At 45.9% G+C, this 13,776-nt stretch overlaps 1 protein-coding gene and 1 long non-coding RNA gene across 3 annotated transcripts in view; one reads left to right on the top strand and one right to left on the bottom strand.

The window, feature by feature from the left end:
• MAP3K15 (mitogen-activated protein kinase kinase kinase 15) overlaps positions 1-13,776 on the bottom strand; it is a 1,358,420-nt gene that overhangs the window by 294,397 nt on the left and 1,050,247 nt on the right. For both annotated transcript variants that reach the window (XM_069637110.1, XM_069637109.1), the window contains exons 15-16: positions 9,333-9,466; positions 4,028-4,155 (exon numbers count right to left, since the gene is read on the bottom strand). In XM_069637110.1, the coding sequence (XP_069493211.1) occupies positions 4,028-4,155; positions 9,333-9,466 (262 nt within the window). The remainder of the gene's footprint in view (positions 1-4,027; positions 4,156-9,332; positions 9,467-13,776) is intronic.
• Positions 1-13,776, top strand: part of LOC138526401 (uncharacterized) — a 309,600-nt gene that overhangs the window by 278,431 nt on the left and 17,393 nt on the right. The gene's annotated exons all lie outside the window — the stretch shown is intronic.

Below are 13,776 nucleotides of genomic sequence, written 5' to 3'. Positions count from 1 at the left end.
AACCTACAAGTACCTGGGTCTGTCAATTGCCCACAACACAGTGTATTGTGCTAAATATGGAACTGGCAGGGTGAGAATTGCGTGGCACTAAGAGATTGGTAGCAGTGGGGTATGTCGCCATGAATCTGCATTTGTTACCACAATCTAGCAGTATTTCTGTAATCTGGCATGGCCCCTGAGAGTACCGATGGTGGTAACGGCTGAAGAAAATTGGTATCAGGTAATAAAATCGCGGCAAAAATGTCGCCGGTAAAAACAATCGCGGCAAAAATGCTGTGGTATCACCCGGTAAAGGTGTACCCCATTATACCATTTAAGGAGAGCAGGGGTTGCTCCCCTTAATTGGTGTAATGGGTCAGGGTGTTGCGGGGGTCTCCCTAGCATCCTTTACATGATTGTGGCACAAAAAACCACAGGATTTTTGCCGCCATATTTTGTAATCACGGCCATTTCTGCCGCGATTTTAGGACATGGAACCAGCAAATCCTGGGGTTTAATGAAGGCCAGACTAAAAAATATGTTTTTATGTATTAAGGAGAAGCAGCTTTGCATTACTAAAGTATATGGATCACGATATGATTTCGTATTTTGTTTACTACCGTTATAATTGTTTAGTGATAATTATGTTGTGCATAATTGTACTGTGGAGTTTGTATGTTGTATGTTTTTTGTTAATATGATAAACAAATATTCAATAAAAGCAAAATAAAACTGAAACAACAAAGGTCAGTGACTGCTATCAGCATAGAATGCCACTGAAGTGAAATGGAGACCATTCATTTGTTTCAGCAGAGAAGATGTTGGAGAAAGGTGGATGCAACATGATGAGTACAATGTTTAGCTTTCAATAGATTCAGAGCGATATATTATTAGGTTTTCATGTGCTTTGCTTTTAGCTCTTCCTTCTGAGTCTTTCAATCTATACCTCTAGTTATTGGCTTGCCATTTGCTTTAATTCTGTTTAGGTAAAGTATGACTATGACTGCTCACTGTGGATCAACTAACAGCAAATTTGATTACACAAAGGTGAACAAAGTTTAAGAGTGGTGTACTCCATACAAATGATGCTTAAGTATTCCCTTGTGAAGGCAGCTCCCAGGGTCAGCTCTACCGCTATTTGGTACCTTGGCAGAGGTTGAAATCCTGATCTTTGAGACCTGCTATCCTTCCAGTCACCTTGCAGGCTCACCTTTCAATGTAAAGCGTTGGGGGAGGATGGAGGCCATGTAGTAGTTCTGGTTGAAGCACCCTGTGAACTGTGTCTGCCACCCGGTTACTGAGTACGTGGCACATGCAGAAACAACTTATAGATCCGGAGGAGGCACCCGTAGTGTGTACAATGAAAGTCCATGCTCTTTTACCAGACAAGAAGACATCCAGGGAAAAGCCTGTAGTTCACTTGGACAGCTCATGTGAGTTTAACATAAAAGAAAATGTGCTAAAAACTCTAAATGCCCATGTCAACTTCTTAGTGTCTATATGTCCAGTTGATGTCCTTGCTGGGGATAGAAACCATTGTTAGGAAGAAAAGTGAAGAGCTGCTCACCTCCAGAGACCAAAGCCAAAACTGTGTGTTGAGCCCTCTTGAGTTGGCAGAAGCTTTCAATAGCATCCATCGTAAAACACTACCTGGCCAATCATTTTCATCACGTGAAACTTGGATAATTCTGCTCCTCTACCAACAATATCTCTTGCGGTGGACCATGCAGGTCACCTGTATATTAGTGAGGAGCAGTTTTTTTTTAATGAAACAAGAGGACAGGATCTGGCCCCTTTGAACACAACGATCTAAGCAAAAAAGATCCTGTCTCCTCTTAGTTATTCCCTTTAAAGAATTGGTAGACAAACACCCAAGCAGTGGAAGCATACCAGAATTCAAAGCTTATGTGAATGTACTAATTGAAACTTCACAATTTGAAAACAAAAATAATACATCTTTTTATTACAAATCAATTGTTCATAAAAAACAGACCGTACATGTCATTCAAATATCCTTCTAAAATTGCGAAAGTGCAGGTCATCCCCATCACAGCTCTTAAAAATCCACATAGAACCTTGTCGGAGCATCCTTGAGTACTATTCATTTTGTTACTTTCATTATACAGCTGCAGTAAACAGCACATTTTAGCTTGCCTCACTTACCTCCATTAAAGGACGAAATCCAGCCATACTTCCTCAATGCATCAAAGACTGAGATCCTACTGCTGGGGATTGGCAACCTCAATCCACACCTGTTCAAATTACTATTCTCCATGAAATTCACCTCCCCTCCTTCCAGTGGGGACATTTGGGTCATGTTCAATTCAGACCCATCCTTCAGATCTCACGTGAAAGGTGTCACTAAGAATGTCTTCCAACATCAAATTGTCGCTTTGGAGATTAAGGTTTCTACTGATCCTGTGTTACTGAATCACCAAGGTTCTTACGTGGGTCACCTTCCAAAAGAATCTGTATTGCCCAAAGGCATTACAATTTGGTTGATGTTTGGCGTGAAACAATCACACCTCACCATATCCCCTCAATGACACTACATGGATTCCTGGGCTAGCAATGAGTGGAGTGCAAAATCAGATGCATTGTACAATAATACTAGTACCTCTCTAAACCCAACTACTTAACCAAGGGGCTACTGCCTTATATACCAACCAGTCACCAAAGGTTAGCATAATTGACTCTCGCCAGATCGCAAAAGGTACACACATCACTCTCTGGTGCTCCCAATCAAGCACATTTATGCACTGGGCATGCGCAAACTGTTCTCCCCGTCTCGATTTGCACTATATGAATGAGTCTGAGTAGATAAACTAAATTATGAACTATCCCAAATCAGACAAAGAAATTAACAAGGCCAACGTTGGAGTCATCCTTTTTGCCCACAACCTGATTCTGAGGAAGTGGTAGTATGCTACTGGGGGGTATCCTTATTTTGTAATACCTAAACACAGACATATTGGATTCTGCTTTCATTAGATATAGGACCTGCAAATCTTTAATGGCTTGAAAAATACCTGCACACAATAACAATTTCAAAATTATATTAAAAAAAATAAATACAGAAATTAAAATATAGTGCTGTCATGGCATGCATGCTTAATCACTGCACATGATAACACTTTTCTGCACTAGCATGAGCAAATAAAACCATATATAAAGTAGAGAACCCCAAGCCAAAAGAAGGAGAATTTGAAATAGCATCCCCGACAAACTCCTATTCAATCAAAACATGGGGCGAAAATATATGTAGACAATGGGGCTCATTGCAGGGTTGTTGGTAAAACCCGCCGGTAGGCAGCGGGTTACTGGAAACCCTGTAACACCCTTACCACCGCCTGATATCCCAGTGCCACCGGGATATCACAAGCAGTGGCAGTAATAGTTCATCCCCATTTACATGGAGCCCCGTAGGACTCCATGGAAATGGGGTCACTGAAGCACCCACAACATTGCTAACGGTGCCGGTGCTTCAGTGCTCTCACTGCCGGTAGGGGTCTGAGGTCAAGCCTGTCGGGAGATCCGTGGCCCCTAGTGGCATTCTCATAGTATGGCGATCCATAAAGAGTGTTGGCACGTTGCTAGCGGCACCCTTATTTCTGGACAGCAGTACTTAGAATGAGGGTCAATGTCTGATAGAAATCCCACTAATCAGATTCTGTGCTAGATACTCGTAAATGGAAAGTTCTTCTCAATTGATACCTGTACGTAAGAACAATGGTGGTAAGGACCCTCTTAATTCCTTATCTGAGTAAATATTTGATCTAATACAATTACTTATAGTGTAGTGATGTACATGGGAAGCTATCGTATGGAATTGTATTGGCTAACGTAAGTTTGAGGTAACATAGGTGAGTGAGCCTTAATTAAGCTATGATTGCGGGACTGAAAAGATCAAGGTTGTCAAGAACGATGGATCATGAAGTATTAGGAAGACAACCTCCTTGTGGCTCAAAGAAACACATTTCAAGGTGCACCAAAAATCTTGGCTAGCAAGCACATAACACAACACAAACATGAAAATTCAAGAACACACCTCCCGGAACCTGTTCCATGAAGATTTTGATGTATCCATCTTCTGAGACGGAGCCCAGATACTGGACTATGTTGCGGTGCTTAAGGTATTTATGCAGAGCTATTTCTTCATGCAGCGGCTGAGAGTACCTGTTCAAAGAAAATGACAACAATTCCAGGGTCTTAACACTCATACATCTAATTACATTTCCAAATGTTTTAAATGTATTGCTTATAACTTTTTTTAGCCTTACCACACCCAAACAAACAAGAAATGTTAAAAACGAATTATTAACTTGAAAGTTTGGATGCCCTTTACTTTTTATTTATCTTCACAAGTTCGCACTCAGCAATATTGACCATCAGCATCCAAAAAAAGCATATGTCATTAATTGCCTATAGTGGATATTGTTCAAAGATACAGAGAGGATTTGTGTGTGGTAGGTTACTTCAAACTAAGCATGTTAAGCTATCTTAGTGAGCTCACGGTGAAGCACTTAAGACCTCTGAAGTGCTGTGACCCTGAGACAAGCAGAAAAGATTAATAAAGAACGAGGGAAATCCGTCTTGGCCACTTCCCCAGGTTCTAGGGTAGAGGTTGGCTTCTGGCCACAAAATAAGTTAAACAATGCTCCGTTAGCTTCCCTTTGTTCATATATTATTAGCTTTGATCGACCGATCAAAGTCTTGCTCTCAGGAGTTGGTTCGATTAAGATCCAGAAAATATGGAGTCACATTTATAAACATAATGCAGTAATTATAAGTTACTCACCGTAGTGACTAACATACTCTTAGTCCATAGACCCCTTTCCTCCATACTGCATAGGGCGTCCCTTTCAAGGGACGGGAGGTGGAATCTTTTTCACCTGAAAAAACTTGTTCCCCTTTAAATTTAGAGGTGCGTGGGGGTGCGTCGCTGGGAGCAGGTGCTGCCCTGACTCCGCCCTCCGGCACACCTCAGTCCCCCTTGACGCATTAACAATAGGTCAACATTGCCTAATGACAACAGTATTATTAGGGGGAGGATGGTGGGACGTATGGAGGAAAGGGGACTATAGACTAAGAGTATGTTAGTCACTACGGTGAGTAACTTGTAATTATTTTTACGTCCCAACCTCTTTCCTCCATAATGCATGGGTGATTACAACTGAATGTAGCCCCATGGAGGAGAGGAGACCATCCTTAAGTGAATAGGTTCCTGAGAACCGCCTGTCCGGAAGCCGCATCAGATCAAGAGCCGGCACCCAAACAGTAATGCTTGCAGAAAGCCAAGGAAGTGGCCCAAGTGGCTGCGACATGGCGCTGGAAATGCGAATGCCTTGGCCCTGACTGTGTGGGTGGGCATGTTCGCCGGAAGCGGCTTGTGCTGGCCCTCGTATGCTTCTTTAATGGCTGAGATCATTTAGCAGGATATGGAGGCCTTGGAGGCCTGATAGCCTGGTCTTGTGCTTCCGAAAGTGATAAACAGGGCTTCTAATATGTGGAAGCCCTTGTTCCTGTCAAGGTCTAATTTCAGGGCATGCCTGACATCCAGGCAGCGCAGCACTCTCTGTGCCTCATCATTAGGATCGGCAAAAAAAACATAGGAAGGACTATTTTCTCGTTCAAATGGAAAGCAGACGGCACCTTAGGCAGAAATGCTGGGTGTATCCGTAGGACTGCTTTGTCCCTTTGAAAGGTAGTATACGGTTCAGCCCCGCCTGGTTCTTTTTCTGAATGGTGAAAATCCTGACGTAAAAGCCCAAGCCTCGCTGGGAGGCTGGGACTTCCTCCACTGCCTGGCTCTCTATGAGCAACTGGATCTCTGCCAGAAGAGTTGCTGTGCCAACTTGAAGGAGTGGAGGGGAGGAGGGAGGAGAGGCTGGGATGGGTAGGTGGCACCCCGTGGATACTACAGAAAGGATCCAGGGGTCCGCGAAATTCTGGTGCCAGAAATATGCATGGAGAGCAAGCCTGCCCCCCACTGGAGACACGTGGAACCGGAGTGCATGTCATGCCTTCTTTCCCTCAGAGGCTGTTGCGGAGGAGGGGGACTGGAAAAATCCCTTACCCCCACCCATTTTTTGTTGCTGTTGCTTGCGCCGATTTGGTGTCGGCGAGCGGTCTGGCTGCCTGTACCTCCGTTCCTGGAAGCCGCTGAACCCTCCGTATGCACACCCCTTATCGGAGCACTGCTGTGACTGGGTGTACGATTTGGGCGTGGTCTTTATGAAGATGGATAAAGGCTTGGCCGTTTGTGAGCTATTTTTCTTTTTGTCCAGCTCCTCGTCTTTGGTGGAGTGGAAGAGGACCCCCCCACCTACAGCAGGTCTAATATGCGTTCCTGGACATCCGGGTTGAATTTCGTTACATGGAGCCTGGCTGTCCTTCTCATGTCCGTGGCGATACAGATGGCACGGCCAGAGGTATCAATATGGGCCAGGGTGGACTCCATGAGGTCCTGCACCACCAGCTTGGCCTCAGCCAGTCTTGCCTTGAAACGTGATTGGCTCTGCATAGGGAGTTCTGGGAGGAAGTCCGCAATTTCCCGCCATAACCTCTGATTAGCGGCAGCCAGAATGGCATCGGTGTTGGCTTGACGAAGATGCAAGGACGCGTTGGAATACAGCTTCTTCCCGTAAGCCTCCAAGATCTTCTCCTCCTTGCCTAGCAGCATCGCAGAGGAAGAGGCTAAGGATGACTGAGGCTTGGAGTATAGTGATGCTGCAGTGATCACCGAGGAGTGTGGCTGAGGATGGGCCGATAGCAAGAGTGTATCCCCCTCCATCTGCCTGTACTTGGCGACCAGGCATCGATTGACCGGCTGGGCAGAGTGGGGCTTGAGCCAACCCTTTTTGGCCAGGGAGATTACATCAGTCTGCAGTGGAATTCCCATTTTGGTAGAGGGGAGCTGCGTGAGGACTTCAGCAAGGACCCCCTGTGCCGGTTGCTCGGCCTCGGGTTGAGACAGGCCCAGGTACTCCGCCAGCCCTGTAAGACGTTGATGAAAGGCCTTGGATGACGAGAGCGTGTCAGGGTCCTCCTCCTCATCCATGTCCTCTGGGTCAGGAGTAGCGCGAGCCGGCGGCTGGGCTACCGGTACCGGAGCCAGAGGCAGTGGAGGAGGCTGGTACGGAACCGCCTGAGGAATCGACTGGGGGGCCGGAGGCAAAGGCTCTGAGGATAACCCCCATCCAAGGGGACTTCATGAGCTCGAGGAACCTCTCAAAGAACCTGTCTTCACAGGCCGTAGGAGTGGTAGGGGATGTAGATGGGGTAGCAGGAGGCTGCTGAAGCCGCTGCATACCATGCCCATACGGAGGCAGTGGGAACCTGTCCTGCGCAAATGAAGGATAGGCTGTAGACCTGGTTGAGGCCAGTCCCACCTTGACACTCCTTCCTCGGCAAACTCCTGGAATGGTGTCAGATGGGTGCTGATGTCTGGCTCGGCAGACATTTTGTCAAGCTGCCTGCCACATGCCTGCATCGTGTTGCTCTGCTCGCTGGGCCCAGCCTCCTCCAGGACTCTTGAGTGTGGATTGCGAGGCCTACCCTGTTCCTCGGGCCTATACCCGGTAGGTGGGACACCCTCGGCCCGGGGGCTGGTAGAGCTGTGTTAAGGCGCCCCCTCAGATGTATTGCTGGTACAAGGGCAGAGCCCCTCGGGTGAAGACCCGATACAAGAACCTTTCCGGTCCCTCAACATTGGCACCAGGAGGATCCGAGGATCCCTCAGCCTGTAGGCCGGTAGCTGGAGCAGCTTCGGTGGACGTGCTGATACGAGGACCTGAGTGATCCCCCTGGAAGAGCTCCCTCCACCTGACTAGTCTGTTCTTCAGAGACCTTGATGACAGGGCGTTGCAGGCTGTACAAGCTTGCCAACCGTGGTCTGGGCCAAGGCAGAGGGCGTGGGGGTCTGACGTTGGGAAGAGCCTCTCGCAGGATGGGCACCTGCTGAACCCTGTGGAAGCCGAAATGCACTGGGGAGGAGCGTGACGCCTGAGGACCAAGTACCTGAATGATAAAAAGACAAAAAAAGACAAAGAGAAGAAGTATCTGTGCGTGGAATTACATGGCCGAAAACAAACCCAGGAGCACAGGTGAATTCGGCCTGTTCCCGTTGACGCGGAAAAGGGGACTGAGGTGTGGCACCGGAGGGCGGAGTCAGGGCAGCGCATGCTCCCAGGGCCGCACCCCTGCACGCCTCTAAATTTATAGGGGAAGAAGGTTTTTTCTGGTGATAAAGGTTCAGTCTCCTGTCTCTTGGAAGGGCCACCCTATGCAGTATGGAGGAAAGGGGACAGGACGTAAGAGTACTTTAATAACATAGACATGTGCAAGTGGATTTATTGTACAGCCTAAAAAAGTACTATCGGTCTCCAGCCCAAAGGATTCAGAAATTAATTAACTGGTAGTATTAGAGTACACAGTGGGGCTTCTGCGTCCATAGGAACCAATAGGCTCAATGTTATCCGATGCAGTAAGTATATCGGCACTAAGAACAGCTCTTAGTGCTCAATGGCTGTAATGCTGGAGTGAATGAGATACGTACGTCATCCAATATTCCCTTATTAAGTGGTTTTCTGAGGGTCTCACCACAGTGTCCATATTCTTTGCAGTCTGTTGCACCATCCTTTGGCCAAAGAGAAATGTTTTTTTCAAAACAGTGAAATGAGTATGTTGGTGCTGTTGTAGTCTTATAGATCGAGTGTTTGGTGTACCTCGGCTTTAGCAAGGTTTCGGTCAGGTTCTCCTGGTACAGCTGTCTTGCAGAAACTGCCAATATCTGTGCAGCTGCTGTTTGATGTTTGGTACGAATTGGACCTCCTGGACAATGGAGGTCGAGCTACCGGATGTGGTACAGACAATATTGCAGTGATGAGTACCGGCACAGCAACACACCAGGGGGTTAGGGGGTCAAAAAGGGACAGCTTGCAGGGATGAAGGGACTGTTCACACAAGAGGTCTCACACATCTCCAATAGCAACAGCTCCTACAGCTGCTGAGGGGAACAAGGGTCCCCTGGAAATGCTCCTGCTGGGCACTATTGCTTTGTAGAGGAAGGGAAGACACCACACTATTGCGTTCTCCCAGGCTCACCCTTAACCTTGGGGCAGATTACTGTGCATTTACAATCCCGGCATGCACCTCATGGATGGCTCTTGCACAAGCTTATAGTAATCAGGCCTCTAGGGTTAAAATTACAGAGCACTTCCTCTGAATAATACTTCAGGGCTCACCCATTAACATGTATTTCACTGTCGTTTCAAGATCAATCCGAACTACACACGAGGGGGCTTCAATTCACACATTCTTTCAAAGGGTTTGTGTTAGTTGTTTCCACTCACCTGCTGTCTCTCTCAGGGATCTCTTTGATGGCTATACGGACCTGATTGCTCAGATCCCTGCCAGCATAAACGACCCCATACGTTCCTTTGCCCAGGACAACTCTGTCTCCATTCTCATCATAATCGTATTCATACTGAAAATAGAAAAAAAAGCACAACAAAGTCTGCAATGTAGTCATTTCTGCCATATAAACTATATTCTGATGGACACGTTGGTAACTGGAATTTCTAACGGCCTTTTCATATAAGAGTATATATGGAAAGCATTGCATTTCAATATCTAGAAAAAAAAAGCACCCACTTATTTGGTTTGAAGTAGATCGCCTGGGTTGGTTAAGGCCGAAAGTGGTCTGTTTTTATTATAGCACATAAATGTTTGAGTGGATAGCTCAATTAGGTAAGTGGTCACCTCTGACATGGGGGAAGCTTGAGCTTCACAAGCCAGAATTCTGGCAGGACCCACAAAGCCATTGATCTTAATGAGAAGGAGACATTGCGTACCATTAAGTTGGGTAAAGAAATCAGCTGTTTTATAGTGGGAGGTGCCTGTCACAAAGTGCTATATAAAACTGAAATTATTATGAGGTTTTTCTTTGTGTTTAATTGGCCACCACCAATGGAAACTCAAAGTTATACTTTCTATGTAAGTAGAGACACAGGAAAAATCCCAAGGAAGTAATTACACTTCTTCCAAGGTCATTTGACCACTATTGTACTTGGAGACATATCAACTTTGATAGGAAAAACCAAGCATTCCGACCCAGAACTCAAACCCTCAATGAATAGTTGGAATGGCTTTCTACACTCTCTGTGGTCAAACATGAATTTGGATGATTTTCACGCATCCGAAATGACTGAGGAAGAAATGACCAAATATTATTTGTTCGAAAATAAGATTCGGTATTTCCTCCGGCAGCCATTTCGGATAACCCGATCTCACTCAACCCCTTACTTACCCGTCTGCGGCACAGTCCATTGTTGGCCGCCGACTTGCCATCTCCCTGCGACACCTCTTCCCATTCACTTCCGTTATCGTGAAATGGAACCGCAGGTCCTTTTTAAAAAAAAAAACTTTATACAGATGGGTGCAGGGGACACCACCCCGCAGCCCCTGTTGACATTATAGTGAACAAGGGTGTGGGGGACAGCCCTGCAGCCTCCGCTCCCCTTGTTCACTATAATGCCACTGAATGGGAGATTTGGTGAAAAGTTTCATAGGGGGTCATTACGACCCAGGCGCTAATTGCGCCAACATTACCACCATGGTGTAAACTGCGTTTACACCATGGTGGATGGCGGATTTACCGCCCCATTCCAAGGTGAGTGGGGCGGTAAATCCCCATTTCCCATTTTCCCTTCCCCATTCCCAGTTTTGCCCCATAGGGCATAATGGGAGTGGGGAAGGCGCTAATTACGCCACCGTAAATTACGGTGGCGTAATTAGCATCATGGCAGGTTAGCGCCATGGATTTTAACGGCTGCTAAAAGCAGCCGTTAAAATCAGAATCAGGCGTTAAGGGTTAACGGCGGCGTTAACCCTTAACGCCTGGGTCGAAATTCGGCCAAATCTCGCATTCAGGCTTTCATTTTTGGTCTTTTTGGCTGTTTCCGTCAAACATTAGTAATGATACCAAACCAATGCAGGTTTTCCCCTCCATGACCTGCGTGGCCACCATGTGTACCTCCTTTTGGTGATCCTCTCCACTTTCCCTGCTTCTGATCGTTATCTCTACCTTATGTAACAATCTCATTCTAAAAAAAACAAATATAACGGTGCTCCTTCATTCTGATTTTGACAAGCTGAGGTTTCAGTGGAGGAGCTAGTATTTACATGCTGAAAAAAACTGTGTCAGTGAGATCATGTGTGACATAGTTACAACACCTTCAACGTTTTACCCAAGTTGGGGAAACTTCACATAGTAGCCACTGTGGCTGCTGTAACTGTAAATGGACTTTTACCCATTATCCTAAAATGGTTTGCCATACAAGATACAGTAGAACACTTCCTGCCTTTGACAAAGAAATGTTTATTACGTAGAGAAAAGCAGGTCACAGTTTCAAATAATTTGAGCACATGAAAATAGTCGTCCATGGCGGGTTATGTCCAATAGATGATCAATGCACTACCAAATGGTCAGAAAAGTCCAGCCGCTTGAATGGGATCAATGTACCGTAAGTCAGTTGGACAGGCATAGGTGACTCTTCCTGGAACCACATCTGGGAGCAGGCATACAAGGCCTCTCGTTGTATGGGGATGAAGGAGTGCGCACATAAAACTTTACTAAGATGGTACATGTCCCCGAATAAGCTGCATGAGATAAACTGATGCACGATATCTGAATGCTGGAGGGGCTGTGGGGAGAGGGGTATAATTGGGCACATGTCGTGGTGCTGCGCGATTTCTCAAGAATATTGGAAAGAATTTCTATCGCACATAAATACCTTACTGGGATACCTCTCCCCTGGAACCCTAGGGTGATCATTTTAGGAGATTCAGATGATGAGGGTGTATATACAATAATGGGGGTGCATCCGCTAAAGTGGTCATACAGCTCTTGATGGCTGCTAGATTGACGCTTGCCACCCCATGGAAACAATCTGGGGGTCCCATAAAGGTGCAATGGTGGGTTACAGTATGGACAGCGATAGCCACGGAATAAATAACTGCAATACTTAACTATTCGTACCCCGCCTTTTATGGTGCATTGTTCCCTGTGATTTAATCCCTAACTGCCCGAGAACACCTGACCCACAAACCGCAGCTGTTGAGAAATTTAGATTTACTGAAAGATGTACTTTTATAGCCGCTGAAACACTGGTCATTGTTATCTTGGTTAGTTCTGTTAACCCTTTTGAACATTGTGATATGTTGATTTCAAGAAAATGCTAAATAAAGCTTGGAAAAAAAAGAAAACGGAATTTAATGGTTTGGTAATTTTGACCCCTAATTGCACTGAAAGCCCATGTATATGTTAAGTGTGGGCTGGATGCAATGCCCACCTAAACATGGAGATTGCAAGAAGCCCTGCCACCCAACGTTAAGCTCCAGAGTTCTGAGGACAGGAGTGCCGCGACTGAGGCAGTGCATGAGGACTTCTCTGCAGAGGGTCCCCCTCATATGCATGGAAGTGCTGAAGGAGCTGCACATTTGCAAGAGGACCTCGGTTTGTGCCATCATGGTGGTAGTCATCGCTTTCTCCTTGCAAGGCCTGGGAAGCCCGGCCCCTAAAACACGGAAACCTGGAGTCAGAGGGGTCCCTAAAGGATCATAGCTCCCTCAGAGTGAGTTTTTCATGTCTGTCTCGCCAAGGGGGTTCCAATATGTGGGCATTATGGTAGCAGTAGGCACTAAATCCCCAAGAGATCTAGTCTGACATGATGCCTGGCCAGCCAGATGCCATTTGAGAGCTGTAGTTTTTAATATCTTTAGTGATAACTGATTGTTTATGTAGCTGTGTTAAATTTATAATGTACTATACATGGTGAGTGACAATTGAACACAGGGAAGTTTGGGCCTTAGAATTTCAGAAGGCGGCGTTCTACCGTACCAGCCCAAAATGTATTTTACGGACGCCTAGATATGATAGGTTATATATAACGTGCTTAATACCCAGAGGTTTCTAAGCGCGGACCCAGGGATCGAACCTGTGTTGCTCCATGTCGTTTTGCTTCCAAAGCGAGCACGTTACCCCTGAGCTATCCTCACGAGACATCAGAATATTCAACATCTTCAAAAAAAGTAAAGTGGCAGTAATTCCATTACCACCAATTTACTGCCACAGTACCATGCCCTACTATGAGTTTGGCAGTAAGGTGGAAGATATACCCCCGGCAAAAAGCCAGAGGTAAATCTTGACACCTTAATTACAAAAAGCGGCAGAATGATTGCAGCAGAATTGCAAGCAGTGGTAATTCTGCCAAAATCCCCAAAGAGTCATATGGACTCCAAAAAGGGGGAATTGCACCCCCCTACTACCACTTGAAATCCAATGGTAAACTCACAGGACCAAGTGGCGGTAACAGTAATTGGGTTTGGTGGTAATTCAGCAAATTTACTGCTGAATTACCCTCAGATTGGTAATGAGGCCCTTAAGTACTTGCCTTACATATGTGTGTGGAGGATCGGCGGTAGGTACTCTGACACCCGGCTGCAGCTCATGCAGCTCAGCTCTTCTATTTGTTTGGTTCTTTCTTTATGTTATCAGTGCAGCTGAACCCTTATGAGGGGGCTGGGGATCCCTATAGTTTGTTTTCTATGAATGTGCGCCAGGTGGACACTAAAAAAAGCTTGTACAATCTAAAAACATCTTTGTACCTTATGTATTTTCAGTTCCAGCATTGTATTGTATTTGTATATGTTTATTTAGGCAGACAGGATGTCTTTTCGAAAATAACATTTTTACATAGTCTAAATAAACCAGTCCCACGGTCACAAAGCCTTTTC

This window comes from Ambystoma mexicanum, chromosome 7p (assembly GCF_040938575.1).
Source record: "Ambystoma mexicanum isolate Mex_15411 chromosome 7p, UKY_AmexF1_1, whole genome shotgun sequence".
Taxonomy (NCBI): Eukaryota; Metazoa; Chordata; class Amphibia; order Caudata; family Ambystomatidae; genus Ambystoma; species Ambystoma mexicanum.
Note: the sequence above shows the minus strand (reverse complement) of the source record. Positions and strands in the feature narration are given on the sequence as shown.